Source organism: Coregonus lavaretus (assembly GCF_964263955.1).
Source record: "Coregonus lavaretus genome assembly, chromosome: 1".
NCBI classification, from domain to species: Eukaryota; Metazoa; Chordata; class Actinopteri; order Salmoniformes; family Salmonidae; genus Coregonus; species Coregonus lavaretus.
Window position 1 is genome coordinate 4,985,073 of NC_139988.1, and position 15,359 is coordinate 5,000,431.

General features: G+C 47.4%; 1 protein-coding gene across 1 annotated transcript in view; it reads left to right on the forward strand.

Annotated features, from left to right (window-relative positions):
• The window catches only part of LOC311119647 (fibulin-7-like), a gene marked incomplete at its 5' end in the record, with an annotated part of 17,557 nt that extends 8,858 nt beyond the window's left edge, over positions 1 to 8,699 (forward strand). The window contains 3 exons of the mRNA XM_084157768.1: positions 1,355 to 1,492; positions 5,997 to 6,135; positions 7,399 to 8,699. Coding sequence (XP_084013894.1) covers positions 1,355 to 1,492; positions 5,997 to 6,135; positions 7,399 to 7,771 — 650 coding nt within the window. The 3' untranslated portion in view covers positions 7,772 to 8,699. The remainder of the gene's footprint in view (positions 1 to 1,354; positions 1,493 to 5,996; positions 6,136 to 7,398) is intronic.
• Between the last annotated feature and the right edge of the window lie 6,660 nt (positions 8,700 to 15,359).

The window sequence follows — 15,359 nt, forward strand, 5'->3', positions numbered from 1 at the left end:
TTCAGTCTGGTTTAACCACGCTAAGAGTTCAGTCTGGTTTAACCACGCTAAGCGTTCAGTCTGGTTTATCCACACTAAGAGTTCAGTCTGATTTAACCATGCTAAGCGTTCAGTCTGATTTAACCACGCTAAGCCTAGGTGGAAAGGGCCTGTGGGGCTCCGCCAACAAAACTGACTGTATAAAATAAATAATTCAAATACTGATCTATATTGTATGCTCAAAAAAATAGGGAAATTATATTATTTTACACTAATACAATTGCTCAGAGAATATATTTTCTTTAACAAGTAACACTTTTTTCCCCTCAAAAAGGCAGGGGTCACAATTATTGACACCCCTGTTTTCAATACCTTTCAAAAACCTGTTTGCTTCTGCCAGGAGACTGAAACTTGCCCACAAGTGGGATCTTCTAGCAAGACAATAACCCCAAGCACACATCAAAATCCACAAAAAAAGTGTTGATTCACCACAAAATCAACATTTTACAATGGCCATGTCAGTCTCCGGAATTGAAACCTATTGAAAACCTGTGGTTTGAATTGAAGAGGGCAGTCAATAAGCACAGGAGAAGGATTTCAAGTATGGAGGAATGGTCTAAGATCCCTCCCAATGTGTTCTCCAACTCATAATTTATTTTAGAAAAAGGTGAGGTATTGAAAGGTATTGAAAACAGGAGTGTAAAAAGGAAAACAAATTCTTACTTTTCTTAGCAATTGTATTAGTATAAAATAATATAATTTTAAAAAATGTGAGCATACAATAAAGCTCAGTATTTGAATAATTTATTTTATAGTCATGTTGGCTCATCTTTATCAAGGGTGTCAATAATTTCGGGCCCCACTTTTGTGTCCACTTGCCAAAATGTGTCCACATCGATTACCTGTTGGTGTATCTAGGGCTGTTGATAGAACTTGACAAATTCTGAACAGCCTACATAATGATGCAAAGCGTCCGTTTCATATAAGTGGTACCTCAGACAACTCTGCCAGGGTAAGACTGGCCTTATACAGAAACAACCCCTAGCCCCTACCCACTAAACACTAGTTGGGATTGGATATATTAATGACTCTCAATTAGGCATTCAACAACTCTTACCATCCCTCCTTACCCCATCCCAGACAGCAAGACAGAACAGATGCCCTTTACCCCAAATCCTTCTAGCTACAGTATCTCTCTATCACTCTCTAACCTTTTAATTATATGACTCTAGGGTGTTTACCCTCCTCTCTTTTCTCTCTCTCTCTCTCCTCCTTTTCCACCCTGTTGTGTGTAGCCCCACATGTCTGATCATGTGTTTATCCCTCCCCCCTCTCTCTCTATCGCTCCCCCCCCTCACTCTCTCTCTCCTCCCAGATGTGAACGAGTGTGAGGTGTACCGGCTGGACCAGGGGGCCAAGCTGTGTGTGTATGAGTGTGTCAACGTACCAGGCTCCTACCACTGCTCCTGCCCCAGCCACTATAAGCTGATGCCTGATGGGAGGAGCTGTGAGGGTGAGTGACAGGAGGAGAGGAGGGTAGGAGGGTATGGAGGGTAGGGATAGTAGGAGGAATGGAGGGTAGAGGGAGGGTGAGGAGGGGACGGTAGGAGGGATGGAAGGATGAATGGAGGGTAGGAGAAATGGAGGATGGAGGGAGGGATGGAGGGAGGGAGGGAGGGTAGGAGGAATGGAGGATGGAGGGAGGGAGGGAGGGAGGGTAGGAGGGATGGATGGTGGGAGGGAGGGATGGAGGAAGGGGGAGTAGGAGGGATGGAGAGAGGGTAGAAGGGATGGAGGATGGAGGGAGGGAGGGAGGTAGGAGGGATGGAGGGAGGGATGGAGGAAGGAAGGGTAGGAGGGAGGGTAGGAGGGATGGAGGGAGGGAGGGATAGAGGGCGATAGGGAGGGTAGGAGGGAGATGTGGGAAGGGAGGGTAGGATGGAGGGAGGGATGGATGGAAGGAGGGAGGGATGGAAGAAGGGAGGGTAGGAGGGATGGAAGGATGAAGGGAGGGATGGAGGAAGGGAGGGATAGAGGGCGGTAAGGAGGGTAGGAGGGAGGGAGGGATGGATGGAGGGAGGGAGGGATGAAGGGAGGGAGGGATGGAAGAAGGGAGGGTAGGAGGGATGGAAGGATGAAGGGAGGGATGGAGGAAGGGAGGGATAGAGGGAGGTAGGGAGGGTAGGAGGGAGGGAGGGATGGATGGAGGGAGGGATGGAGGGAGGGAGGGAGGGATGGAAGAAGGGAGGGTAGGAGGGATGGAAGGATGAAGGGAGGGATGGAGGAAGGGAGGGATAGAGGGCGGTAGGGAGGGTAGGGAGGGATGGAGGAAGGGAGGGTAGGGAGGGATGGAGGAAGGGAGGGATAGAGGGCGGTAGGGAGGGATGGAGGAAGGGAGGGATAGAGGGCGGTAGGGAGGGTAGGGAGGGATGGAGGGATAGAGGGTGGTAGGGAGGGTAGGAAGGGATGGAGGGAGGGAGGGATAGAGGGCGGTAGGGAGGGTAGGAAGGGATGGAGGGAGGGAGGGATAGAGGGCGGTAGGGAGGGTAGGGAGGGATGGAGGGATAGAGGGCGGTAGGGAGGGTAGGAAGGGATGGAGGAAGGGAGGGATAGAGGGCGGTAGGGAGGGTAGGAAGGGATGGAGGAAGGGAGGGATAGAGGGCGGTAGAGAGGGTAGGAAGGGATGGAGGAAGGGAGGGATAGAGGGCGGTAGGGAGGGTAGGAAGGGATGGAGGAAGGGAGGGATAGAGGGCGGTAGGGAGGGTAGGGAGGGATGGAGGAAGGGAGGGATAGAGGGCGGTAGGGAGGGTAGGAAGGGATGGAGGAAGGGAGGGATAGAGGGCGGTAGGGAGGGTAGGGAGGGATGGAGGAAGGGAGGGATAGAGGGCGGTAGGGAGGGTAGGGAGGGATGGAGGAAGGGAGGGATAGAGGGCGGTAGGGAGGGTAGGAAGGGATGGAGGAAGGGAGGGATAGAGGGCGGTAGGGAGGGTAGGAAGGGATGGAGGACAATGGACCATTCATTTCCATGGTCTTGGTCTTGGAGCTATGCAAGGGGCTTTAGAGCTGGGCTTAGAACTACAAAGCTACAGGCAGGGAGACACAGCCTGGGTCCTGGCTAAGACACTGTATCTGCTAGGGTTGTGGGACTTACCCTTCTGGAGCTACAGGGCGATAAGTGATTTACATTATTTACCCTGCTTAAAAAACCCATTAGGACACACCAAATATTTATTCCAGCACATCAATAAAGGAGAATGGAGAAGGAAGGTGAGTGAATGGAGAAGGGAGGTGATGAAGGGAGGTGAGGGAATGGAGAAGGGAGGTGAGGGAATGGAGAAATGGAGAAGGGAGGTGAGGGAATGGAGAAGGGAGGTGAGGGAATGGCGAAGGGAGGTGAGGGAATGGGGAAGGGAGCTGAGGGAATGGAGAAGGGAGGTGAGGGATGGAGAAGGGAGGTGAGGGAATGGAGAAGGGAGGTGAGGGAATGGAGAAGGGAGGTGAGGGAATGGAGAAGGGAGGTGAGGGAATGGATAAGGGAGGTGAGGGGAGGAGAAGGGAGGTGAGGGGTGGAGAAGGGAGGTGAGGGAATGGAGAAGGGAGGTGAGGGATGGAGAAGGGAGGTGAGGTAATGGAGAGGGAGGTGAGGGAATGGAGAAGGGAGGTAAGGGAATGAGAAGGGAGGTGATGGATGGAGAAGGGAGGTGAGGGAATGGAGAAGGGAGGTGAGGGAATGGAGAAGGGAGGTGAGGGATGGAGAAGGGAGGTGAGGGAATGAAGAAGGGAAGTGAGGGATGGAGAAGGGAGGTGAGGGAATGGAGAAGGGAAGTGAGGGATGGAGAAGGGAGGTGAGGGATGGAGAAGGGAGGTGAGGGAATGGAGAAGGGAGGTGAGGGATGGAGAAATGGAGAAGGGAGGTGAGGGAATGGAGAAGGGAGGTGAGGGAATGGCGAAGGGAGGTGAGGGAATGGAGAAGGGAGCTGAGGGAATGGAGAAGGGAGGTGAGGGATGGAGAAGGGAGGTGAGGGAATGGAGAAGGGAGGTGAGGGAATGGAGAAGGGAGGTGAGGGAATGGAGAAATGGAGAAGGGAGGTGAGGGAATGGAGAAGGGAGGTGAGGGAATGGCGAAGGGAGGTGAGGGAATGGCGAAGGGAGCTGAGGGAATGGAGAAGGGAGGTGAGGGATGGAGAAGGGAGGTGAGGGAATGGAGAAGGGTGGTGAGGGAATGGAGAAGGGAGGTGAGGGAATGGATAAGGGAGGTGAGGGAATGGATAAGGGAGGTGAGGGGAGGAGAAGGGAGGTGAGGGAATGGAGAAGGGAGGTGAGGGAATGGAGAAGGGAGGTGAGGGAATGGATAAGGGAGGTGAGGGGAGGAGAAGGGAGGTGAGGGGTGGAGAAGGGAGGTGAGGGAATGGAGAAGGGAGGTGAGGGATGGAGAAGGGAGGTGAGGTAATGGAGAGGGAGGTGAGGGAATGGAGAAGGGAGGTAAGGGAATGAGAAGGGAGGTGATGGATGGAGAAGGGAGGTGAGGGTATGGAGAAGGGAGGTGAGGGAATGGGGAAGGGAGATGAGGGATGGAGAAGGGAGGTGAGGGAATGGAGAAGGGAGGTGAGGGATGGAGAAGGGAGGTGAGGGAATGGAGAAGGGAAGTGAGGGATGGAGAAGGGAGGTGAGGGATGGAGAAGGGAGGTGAGGGAATGGAGAAGGGAGGTGAGGGATGGAGAAGGGAGGTGAGGGAATGGAGAAGGGAAGTGAGGGATGGAGAAGGGAGGTGAGGGATGGAGAAGGGAGGTGAGGGAATGGAGAAGGGAGGTGAGGGATGGAGAAGGGAGGTGAGGGAATGGAGAAGGGAAGTGAGGGATGGAGAAGGGAGGTGAGGGATGGAGAAGGGAGGTGAGGGAATGGAGAAGGGAAGTGAGGGATGGAGAAGGGAGGTGAGGGATGGAGAAGGGAGGTGAGGGAATGGAGAAGGGAGGTGAGGGATGGAGAAGGGAGGTGAGGGAATGGTGAAGGGAAGTGAGGGATGGAGAAGGGAGGTGAGGGATGGAGAAGGGAGGTGAGGGAATGGAGGGATGAAGAGAAGAAGGGAGAAACAAACAATGATTTAGCTATGGAGGTCTTTGGAAAGGAAGGCCGATGGTGGTAGAGGGAGGTATTTCTGTTCAAATATTTTTTATTGAACACACACAAGAATGGTGTATAGGTATGAAAGACATGTGTACAGTTCCTATCTAAACATAAGAGAACAGACATGAACAACAAGACCCAGAGAGAGGGAGGTATTTCTGTAGAGGTGTCCGTCCTACAGCCTCTCTGCCCTGACCCCTGTCCCCTGGCCGTAGTCCTCAGTCCAGTTTCATCTGCCTGCCCACCCTGTCGTTTCTTACCCTGCTCTGCTGCTGGCCAGTGGAACACATGAGAGAATAGAGGGATAAACATCATGGTTTAGCTTAGCTATGGATGAAGGCCTTTTGAAAGAAGGGGAGAAAAAGAAAGAGTGAGAGAAAGACGAGGCCGATGGCTGTATGTATTTATATATACGTCCCATGTCCAGTCTCTCTCTCTCTGGCCTGACCATAGGTTCTACTCCCAAGTCCAGTTTCATCTTCCCTGTAAGCTTAAGAAGCTTTACTTTCTCTGCTGGCCAGTGGAACAGATGACCTCACCACTTCCCAGCAGAACAGAACAGAAGGAATGTCTTGGTCCATGATACGAGACAAGCCGTTTGAGAAACTGAACAACTAAATAAACAGTCAGTCCCACAATCCTCTAGTCTAGCCCCCCTGCTCGCCCCGCACAGACCTGACGACAGTAAACAGGAAGCAGGATGCCATTCAGGCGGGTCAGGGCCTGGACGTCTCACTCTTTATTTTTCTGTTTCATTTATTCTCTCTCTCTATTCCCCTCTCTCCTTCCCCCTTCTCTCCCTCTCTGTCTCTACCTCCCTCCCCCCTCTCTCATCCCTCTCTGTCTCTCCCCCCAACCCCCCTCTCTCATCCCTCTCTCATCTTGTCCTCCAGATGTGGATGAGTGTCTGACCCAGCAGCACAACTGCAGTAGAGGAACAACATGTATCAACACAGGAGGAGGGTTCCAGTGTGTGAGCCCTGAGTGTCCCCGATCACACGGCAACATCAGCTACGTCAAGACGTCTCCCTTGTAAGTAGACACCAACTCTTGGAGTCATTGAAGGGCAAGTCCCTTAAAATTATACAAGTACTCATAGGAATGCTCATAAAACCATACCAGTAGGACAAACAAAGTATGTGAGTAAAAAACTATCTCAAACAATACAGTTTCTTCATACAGGATGAATCATTACTGGAACATCTCATCTCTCATTTCAAACATTTTGACCAGGGAGGCTGGAGACTTGACTCAGTACTAAGGGGGAAAGGAATGAATTGTCCTCTGTTTGGAAACTATGGTACCAGATTGTGTGTGTGTGTTTGATTATGTGATTGATCTGTCTGCTGTACGCGTTTGTGTGTTCATGTCACTAGAGTCCAAAATAAGTCAAAATGACATCATGTTTCCACCTTATTTGAAGCAGTCTCAAATGCTCCAGAATAAATGTAGAATCTCTAGCTATGTCTTCTAGAATCCCACAAACAGCTGTTCTAGTTCAGGGTTCTGGATCCCGGCCTCCTGGCTATATGACCACAACCACCATACTTTCCAAGCTGCCTTGGCCTCAGTCTTAGACCTTGTTTGCCAACTCCTCACAAATTGCCTCATTTAAAGGCAATAAAGGTATGAAATGTAGCTCTGTCCACTCCTACTGAACCATCACTGTGCTGAAAGACTGCAGGACTGCCAGTGGGAGGGAGGGAGGGAGGGAGAGAGAGAGAGTGTGGAAGGGGAAGGAGAGAGAAAGAGAGAGAGAAAGAGAGAGAGAGTGTGGAAGGGGAAGGAGAGAGAAAGAGAGAGAGAAAGAGAGAGAGAGCAAGCGGGAGAGAGGCAGGGTGAATAAGTTCACGGAGACAGAGAAAAACTGTTGACAGGGTTCTCCATTTCACTCTAAATCACAAGCCTACACTTAGAAAAAAAGGTGCTATCTAGAACCTAAAAGGGTTATTCGGCTGTCCCCATAGGATAATCCTTTGAAGAACCCTTTTGGATTCCATGTAGGGTTCTACATGGAACCCAAAAGGGTTCTACGTGGAACCAAAAGGGTTATCCTATGTGGACAGCTGAAGTCTTTGTTCTAAGAGTGTGGGGAGGGAGGAAGAATGATGTACACTTTCCTCCTTGTTTATTTTCCAACGGTGACTGACTTATGTAACGGATTACATAGCTGGCTTTTCTGGAACAATACTTTAATCACAATGTTATACTGTGTATGGATCTTTCTACAGTAAACTTACTTAAACTGATGTAATGTTATGTTGGTCTCAACATCTCCTCTCTTCTCCCTCACAGTCAGTGTGAGAGGAACCCCTGCCCCATGGAGAGTCGTTCCTGTCACCTGGCTCCTAAGACGGTCTCCTTCCACTACCTCTCGCTCACCTCCAACCTCCAGACCCCGGCTACCCTTTTCCGAATGGCGACCGCCTCCGCCCCCGGCCGCCCCGGCCCCGATAGCCTGCGATTCGGCATTGTCGGGGGAAACAGCCGCGGGATGTTTGTGATGCAAAGGTCGGACCGCCAGACAGGCGAACTGATCCTAATTCAGGGGTTAAGAGGACCACAGGATATCAGTGTTGATGTGGACATGTCAGAGTATAGTGACCGCACCTTCCAGGCTAAGCATGTGGCGAAGGTGCATGTTCTGGTATCAGCGTATAACTTCTGAGGAGGATGGACGGGCAGAGGAACAAGTTAGGAGAGAGAGGGAGGAGAGAGAGGGAGGAGAGAGGGAGGAGAGAGAGGGAGGAGAGCGAGGGAGGAGAGAGGGAGGAGGACAGAGGGAGAAAGAGAGAGAGGGAGAAGGAGATGTTGGAAGGAAACGACAGAATGATTTGGAGTGACGTCGATTATAAAGTATATGAGTGAGGATGGAACTGAAATGACTGAATGGTGTATTGAGTGAGTTAATGACTGAATATGAGTGAGTGAGTGAGTGAGTAAACATTTGTAAAGCAAACTAACAGTGGTAATGGAATGGTAATATTATGCTGTCGTTGTTACTTTCTTCTCTTTGATTGGCTCAGGAGTTGGGCCCTGGGGTTGCCATGGTGACCGGAGGCTCTGCTCTTGTATATGCAATGACATTGTGTAGATCAGTTTAAAGGCCCACTTTGTTCCTTTAAAGCTGTTTATCAAAAATGGCTGTAAATATCACAGAATGGGCCTTTAAGAGTCATGAACCCCTGTTTGCGTCCAAAGTGGCACCCTACTTTGTAGGGAATGAGGTGCCATTTGGGACGTAGTCTTTAAAACATGAAGCCCTGATTTATCTGAAAATGTTGTTGTTGTTTATTTTGACATAGTCAGTGATTCAATGCAGTGTACTTTTACAGGTACACCTGTTTTTTACCGGCTTGCTTCGTGATTATAGGACCAAAACTCTTAGAACAACTTAAAGTTTAGTTTTTACAGTAACATTGTACTTGGACATATTTCTACAATCATATTCGGTTATTAAGATATTATGTAATTATTCCATGGTATCTACACTGATTTGGCAGCCTTGCCAATGCAGTGTACAATATCATCGAATGTTTTAATTAGTCTTTATTATTGCATATAACTATTTCTCCTGAAATAAAGGCCGTCCTTCACTCCTAGTTTGACCTGATTTGCACCCCATGTCCCTATCCCAATACAGTATACAAAAACAAATCAGTGAGGAAGGTCAAGTGATCCGTTGTTACAACAACAAGAAAATAGCTTGAAGTGTTGTGTCCAAATACTAGTGGAGTCAACTAGTAAAATAATGGACGACTTGACCAGAGAGGTCCAGGACCTGAAGAACAGTTTGCAGTTCTCCCAGGATCAGCTCAATGAGTTTAAACAGGAAAACGGCAAGATGACAACAATCTGTAAGTCACTGAGAGAGGAGATTGTTATCATGGATTCACATACAGAACTAATTACAGAGAAATCAGATTATTTCGAGGGACAATCAAGGTGGAAAAACATTATTGTAGACGGTATTGCAGAATCTCCACGAGACCTGGATGGAGTCTGAGGACAAAGTGAGGGAAATGATCTCGGAGAAACTGAAGATGGAAGATTGAGTTGGAGCACACCCACAGGACTGGAAAACCCACCACCGGCCCAGGCCGATAGTCGTCAAATTCAAGGGACAAGGTAGCGCTTCTGGAAAGAGCCAAGAACTTGAGGGGAACGTACATCTTCCTGAACAAGGACTATGCTGAAGCTGTGCGCCAGAAGATAAAATAACTTATCCCGGCCATGAAAGCTGCCAGAGCGCGTGGGGACATTGCTTACATCTGATATGACAGGCTCATTGTCCACCCTCCCTCCCAAAAGCCTGGAAGGGATGAGAGAGCCAAGCCAAGCTTTAACCCCACAGCGCACATACACACCCCAACATCTGAATGTATGTTGTTGTTTTTTTCTCTTGCTTTGTTTGTTCTTTTTCATATTATGTCTATATCTGATAAGCTACCTAGGAAAGGGCTGAAAATAGCCCATATTAATATACACTACATGACCAAAAGTATGTGGACACTTGCTTGTCGAACATCTCATTCCAAAATCATGGGCATTAATATGGAGTTGGTCCCCTCTTTGCTGCTATAACAGCCTCTACTTTTCTGGAAAGGTTTTCCACTAGATGTTGGAACATTGCTGCGGGGACTTGCTTCCATTCAGCCACAAGATCATTAGTGAGGTTGGGCACTGATGTTGGGCGATTAGGCCTGGCTCACAGTCGGCGTTCCAATTCATCCCAAATGTGTTCGATGGGGTTGAGGTCAGGGCTCTGTGCAGGCCAGTCAAGTTCTTCCACACCGATGTCTACAAACCATTTCTGTATGGACCTCGCTTTGTGCACAGGGGCATTGTCATGCTGAAACAGGAAAGGGCCTTCCCCAAACTGCTGCCACAAAGTTGGAAGCACAGAATCGTCATTGTATGTTGTAGGGTTATGATTTCCCTTTACTGGAACTAAGGGCCCTAGCCCGAACCATGAAAAACAGCCCCAGACCATTATTCCTCCTCCACAAAACGTTACAGTTGGCACTATGCATTGGGGCAGGTAGTGTTCTCCTGGCATCCGCCAAACCTAGATTTGTCCGTTGGACTGCCAGATGGTGAAGCGGGATTCATCACTCCAGAGAACGCGTTTCCACTGCTCCAGAATCCAATGGCGGCTAGCTTTACACCACTCCAGCTTGGCATTGCGCATGGTGATTTTAGGCTTGTGTGCGACTGCTCGGCCATGGAAATCCATTTCATGAAGCTCCCAACTAACAGTTATTGTGCTGACGTTGCTTCCAGAGGCAGTTTGGAACTTGGTAGTGAGTGTTGCAACCGAGGACAGACAATTTTTACGCGCTACGCGTTTCAGCACTTGGTGGTCCCGTTCTGTGAGGTTGTGAGGCCTACCACTTCGCGGATGAACCGTTGTTTCTCCTAGACGTTTCCACTTCACAACAACAGCACTTACAGTTGACCGGGGCAGCTCTAGCAGGGCAGAAATTTGAAGAACTGACTTGTTGGAAAGGTGACATCCTATGACAGTGCCACGTTGAAAGTCACTGAGCTCTTCAGTAAGGCCATTGTACTGCCAATGTTTGTCTATGGAGATTGAATGGCGGTGTGTTCCATTTTATACACCTGTCAGCAACGGGTGTGGCGGTGTCCACATACTTTTGTATTTAGCCTTAGCAAGTTGTTGATTTCATTAACCTTATTTCTAACATCTGACAACATTCATACAGTATATTAGCCATTTCTGAGACTCACTTAGATAACTGATTTGATGAAACAGGAGTAGCAATACAAATATATAACATCTATAGAAGAGACAAGAATGCTTATTGGGGAGGTGTTGCTATATATATATTCAGAATATTGACTGGTTTTCATCAAGCTGTCCGCTCAAGAGGAAGCTTCTCACTGTAACCAGTGCCTGTAATATGTCTCAGGTTATTAATCAACCTACCAGGGTGTTTACAAACACTACAGGAACAAGATCATCCACATGTATTGATCACATTTTTACTAATACTGTAGAACTCTGTTCTAAAGCTTTATCCGTACCCAATGGATGCAGTGATCACAATATAGTGGCTGTATCCAGGAAAGCCAAAGTTCCAAAAGCTGGGCCTAAAATAGTGCATAAGAGATCATACAAAAGATTTTGCTGTGACTCAAATAAAACATATTTGTTGGTCTGATGTGATTAATAAGGAGCATCCAGACGCTGCACTTGATGAATTTATGAAAATGCTTCTTCCAATTATTGATAAACATGCACCTGTTAAGAAACTGACTGTTAGAACTGTTAAGGCTCCATGGATTGATGAGGTATTGAAAAACTGTGTGGTTGAAAGAGATGGGGCAAAAGGAGTGGCTAATAAGTCTGGCTGCACATCTGACTGGCTGACTTACTGCAAATGGAGACATTATGTGACTAAACTTAACAAAAAGAAGGAAAAACTATATTATGAAGCCAAGATCAATGATACACTGCTCAAAAAAATTAAGGGAACACTTAAACAACACAATGTAACTCCAAGTCAATCACACTTCTGTGAAATCAAACTGTCCACTTAGGAAGTGGCAACACTGATTGACAATACATTTCACATGCTGTTGTGCAAATGGAATAGACAACAGGTGGAAATTATAGGCAATTAGCAAGACACCCCCAATAAAGGACTGGTTTTGCAGGTGGTGACCACAGACCACTTCTCAGTTCCTATGCTTCCTGACTGATGTTTTGGTCACTTTTGAATGCTGGCGGTGCTTTCACTCTAGTGGTAGCATGTGACGGAGTCTACAACCCACACAAGTGGCTCAGGTAGTGCAGCTCATCCAGGATGGCACATCAATGCGAGCTGTGGCAAGAAGGTTTGCTGTGTCTGTCAGCGTAGTGTCCAGAGCATGGAGGCGCTACCAGGAGACAGGCCAGTACATCAGGAGACGTGGAGGAGACCGCTGGTGCGGTTGGCCCTGCGTTCCTCCTAATGCAAGACAATGCTAGACCTCATGTGGCTGGAGTGTGTCAGCAGTTCCTGCAAGAGGAAGGCATTGATGCTATGGACTGGCCCGCCCGTTCCCCAGACCTGAATCCAATTGAGCACTTCTGGGACAACATGTCTCGCTCCATCCACCAACGCCACGTTGCACCACAGACTGTCCAGGAGTTGGCGGATGCTTTAGTCCAGGTCTGGGAGGAGATCCCTCAGGAGACCATCCGCCACCTCATCAGGAGCATGCCCAGGCATTGTAGGGAGGTCATACAGGCACGTGGAGGCCACACACACTACTGAGCCTCATTTTGACTTGTTTTAAGGACATTACATCAAAGTTGGATCAGCCTGTAGTGTGGTTTTCCACTTTAATTTTGAGGGTGACTCCAAATCCAGACCTCCATGGGTTGATACATTTGATTTCCATTGATAATTTTTGTGTGATTTTGTTGTCAGCACATTCAACTATGTAAAGAAAAAAGTATTTAATAAAATTATTTCATTCATTCAGATCTAGGATGTGTTATTTTAGTGTTCCCTTTATTTATTTGAGCAGTGTGTATATATATATATATATATATATATATATATATATATATACACACAGTGGGGAGAACAAGTATTTGATACACTGCTGATTTTGCAGGTTTTCCTACTTACAAAGCATGTAGAGGTCTGTAATTTTTATCATGGGTACACTTCAACTGTGAGAGACTTAATCTAAAACAAAAATCCAGAAAATCACATTGTATGATTTTTAAGTAATTAATTTGCATTTTATTGCATGACATAAGTATTTGATACATCAGAAAAGCAGAACTTAATATTTGGTACAGAAACCTTTGTTTGCAATTACAGAGAGCATACGTTTCCTGTAGGTCTTGACCAGGTTTGCACACACTGCAGCAGGGATTTTTTCCCACTCCTCCATACAGACCTTCTCCAGATCCTTCAGGTTTCGGGGCTGTCGCTGGGCAATACGGACTTTCAGCTCCCTCCAAAGATTTTCTATTGGGTTCAGGTCTGGAGACTGGCTAGGCCACTCCAGGACCTTGAGATGCTTCTTACGGAGCCACTCCTTAGTTGCCCTGGCTGTGTGTTTCGGGTCGTTGTCATGCTGGAAGACCCAGCCACGACCCATCTTTAATGCTCTTACTGAGGGAAGGAGGTTGTTGGCTAAGATCTCGCGATACATGGCCCCATCCATCCTCCCCTCAATACGGTGCAGTCGTCCTGTCCCCTTTGCAGAAAAGCATCCCCAAAGAATGATGTTTCCACCTCCATGCTTCACGGTTGGGATGGTGTTCTTGGGGTTGTACTCATCCTTCTTCTTCCTCCAAACACGGCGAGTGGAGTTTAGACCAAAAAGCTCTATTTTTGTCTCATCAGACCACATGACCTTCTCCCATTCCTCCTCTGGATCATCCAGATGGTCATTGGCAAACTTCAGACGGGCCTGGACATGCGCTGGCTTGAGCAGGGGGACCTTGCGTGCGCTGCAGGATTTTAATCCATGACGGCGTAGTGTGTTACTAATGGTTTTCTTTGAGACTGTGGTCCCAGCTCTCTTCAGGTCATTGACCAGGTCCTGCCGTGTAGTTCTGGGCTGATCCCTCACCTTCCTCATGATCATTGATGCCCTACGAGGTGAGATCTTGCATGGAGCCCCAGACCGAGGGTGATTGACCGTCATCTTGAACTTCTTCCATTTTCTAATAATTGCGCCAACAGTTGTTGCCTTCTCACCAAGCTGCTTGCCTATTGTCCTGTAGCCCATCCCAGCCTTGTGCAGGTCTACAATGTTATCCCTGATGTCCTTACACAGCTCTCTGGTCTTGGCCATTGTGGAGAGGTTGGAGTTTGTTTGATTGAGTGTGTGGACAGGTGTCTTTTATACAGGTAACGAGTTCAAACAGGTGCAATTAATACAGGTAATGAGTGGAGAACAGGAGGGCTTCTTAAAGAAAAACTAACAGGTCTGTGAGAGCCGGAATTCTTACTGGTTGGTAGGTGATCAAACACTTATGTCATGCAATAAAATGCAAATTAATTACTTAAAAATCATACAATGTGATTTTCTGGATTTTTGTTTTAGATTCCGTCTCTCACAGTTGAAGTGTACCTATGATAAAAATTACAGACCTCTACATGCTTTGTAAGTAGGAAAACCTGCAAAATCGGCAGTGTATCAAATACTTGTTCTCCCCACTGTATATATATATATATACACATACAGTACCAGTCAAAAGTTTGGACACACCTACTTATTCCAGGTTTTTTTTTTATTTCTACTATTTTCTGTCACATGTTATGGACCAGTATTGGTCGGTCACATGAATGAAACAAAACGGTAATGATGAATTTATTATGCTAAATCATGCAAATATAACTTGTCTGAGACAACTGCTGTGACGGCCCAAGCAGAGCTCCTGATCGACATGTGTACTATGGTGCATTGAGTTGGTTGGAACCTCTCCAGCCCGCTGCAATAAGCGATAATTGATTTAAGATTGACTTCAAGTGTCCCTGTGTAAGAATTTCCACGACAATTTGGCGTCACGAAGAGGATGATTGATTCTGCCTGCAGAGCTTTCCAGTGGGGTTCTGCGAGGAAAACCGGTGGCGCATTTTATGAAGCGTGAGGGAAGTTCCCGTCTGACCAAAAGAGGACGAGGACCTGCCCAGACCAGACCCTTACAGTGAGCTGCCCAGGAGGAGACGCATCATCCGTGAACAATTGAGGGACGGCAACTGATTTCAGTAAGTCAATTAAATGAATTTGCATAAAAATAAATGATAAAACCAATTAAACTAAACATAAAGATGCAGAAGAGAGTACCACTAGCCTACAAAATAACAGAAGGTGTTTTTGAATACGGGGTGTTATTTATATGTATGGGAAGTGGCAAGACTATAGAGCCTATAGAGACCATAGCATTTTTTACTATATAAACTACTGAGACTTTAGACACTGAGATACTATAGATACACAAGACTATAGATACTATAGAGAGTATAGATACTGTAGAGACTATAGAGGAACAGTAGAAGATACATATGACGTGTAAGAAGGCTAGAGCTAGTGTTAGAGAGAAGACTAGAGCGAGGGCAAGTAACGGTACTATGCCCTGCTGACAGCTGTAAGTAGGTATTTATAAGAGAAATGTCTACGTGGTCTGCAGCCACTACAAAATAACACGAGGTATTTTGGAATACGGGGTTATTTATATGTATAGTGAAGATACATATGGTGCATAGCAAGTAACGACAAGA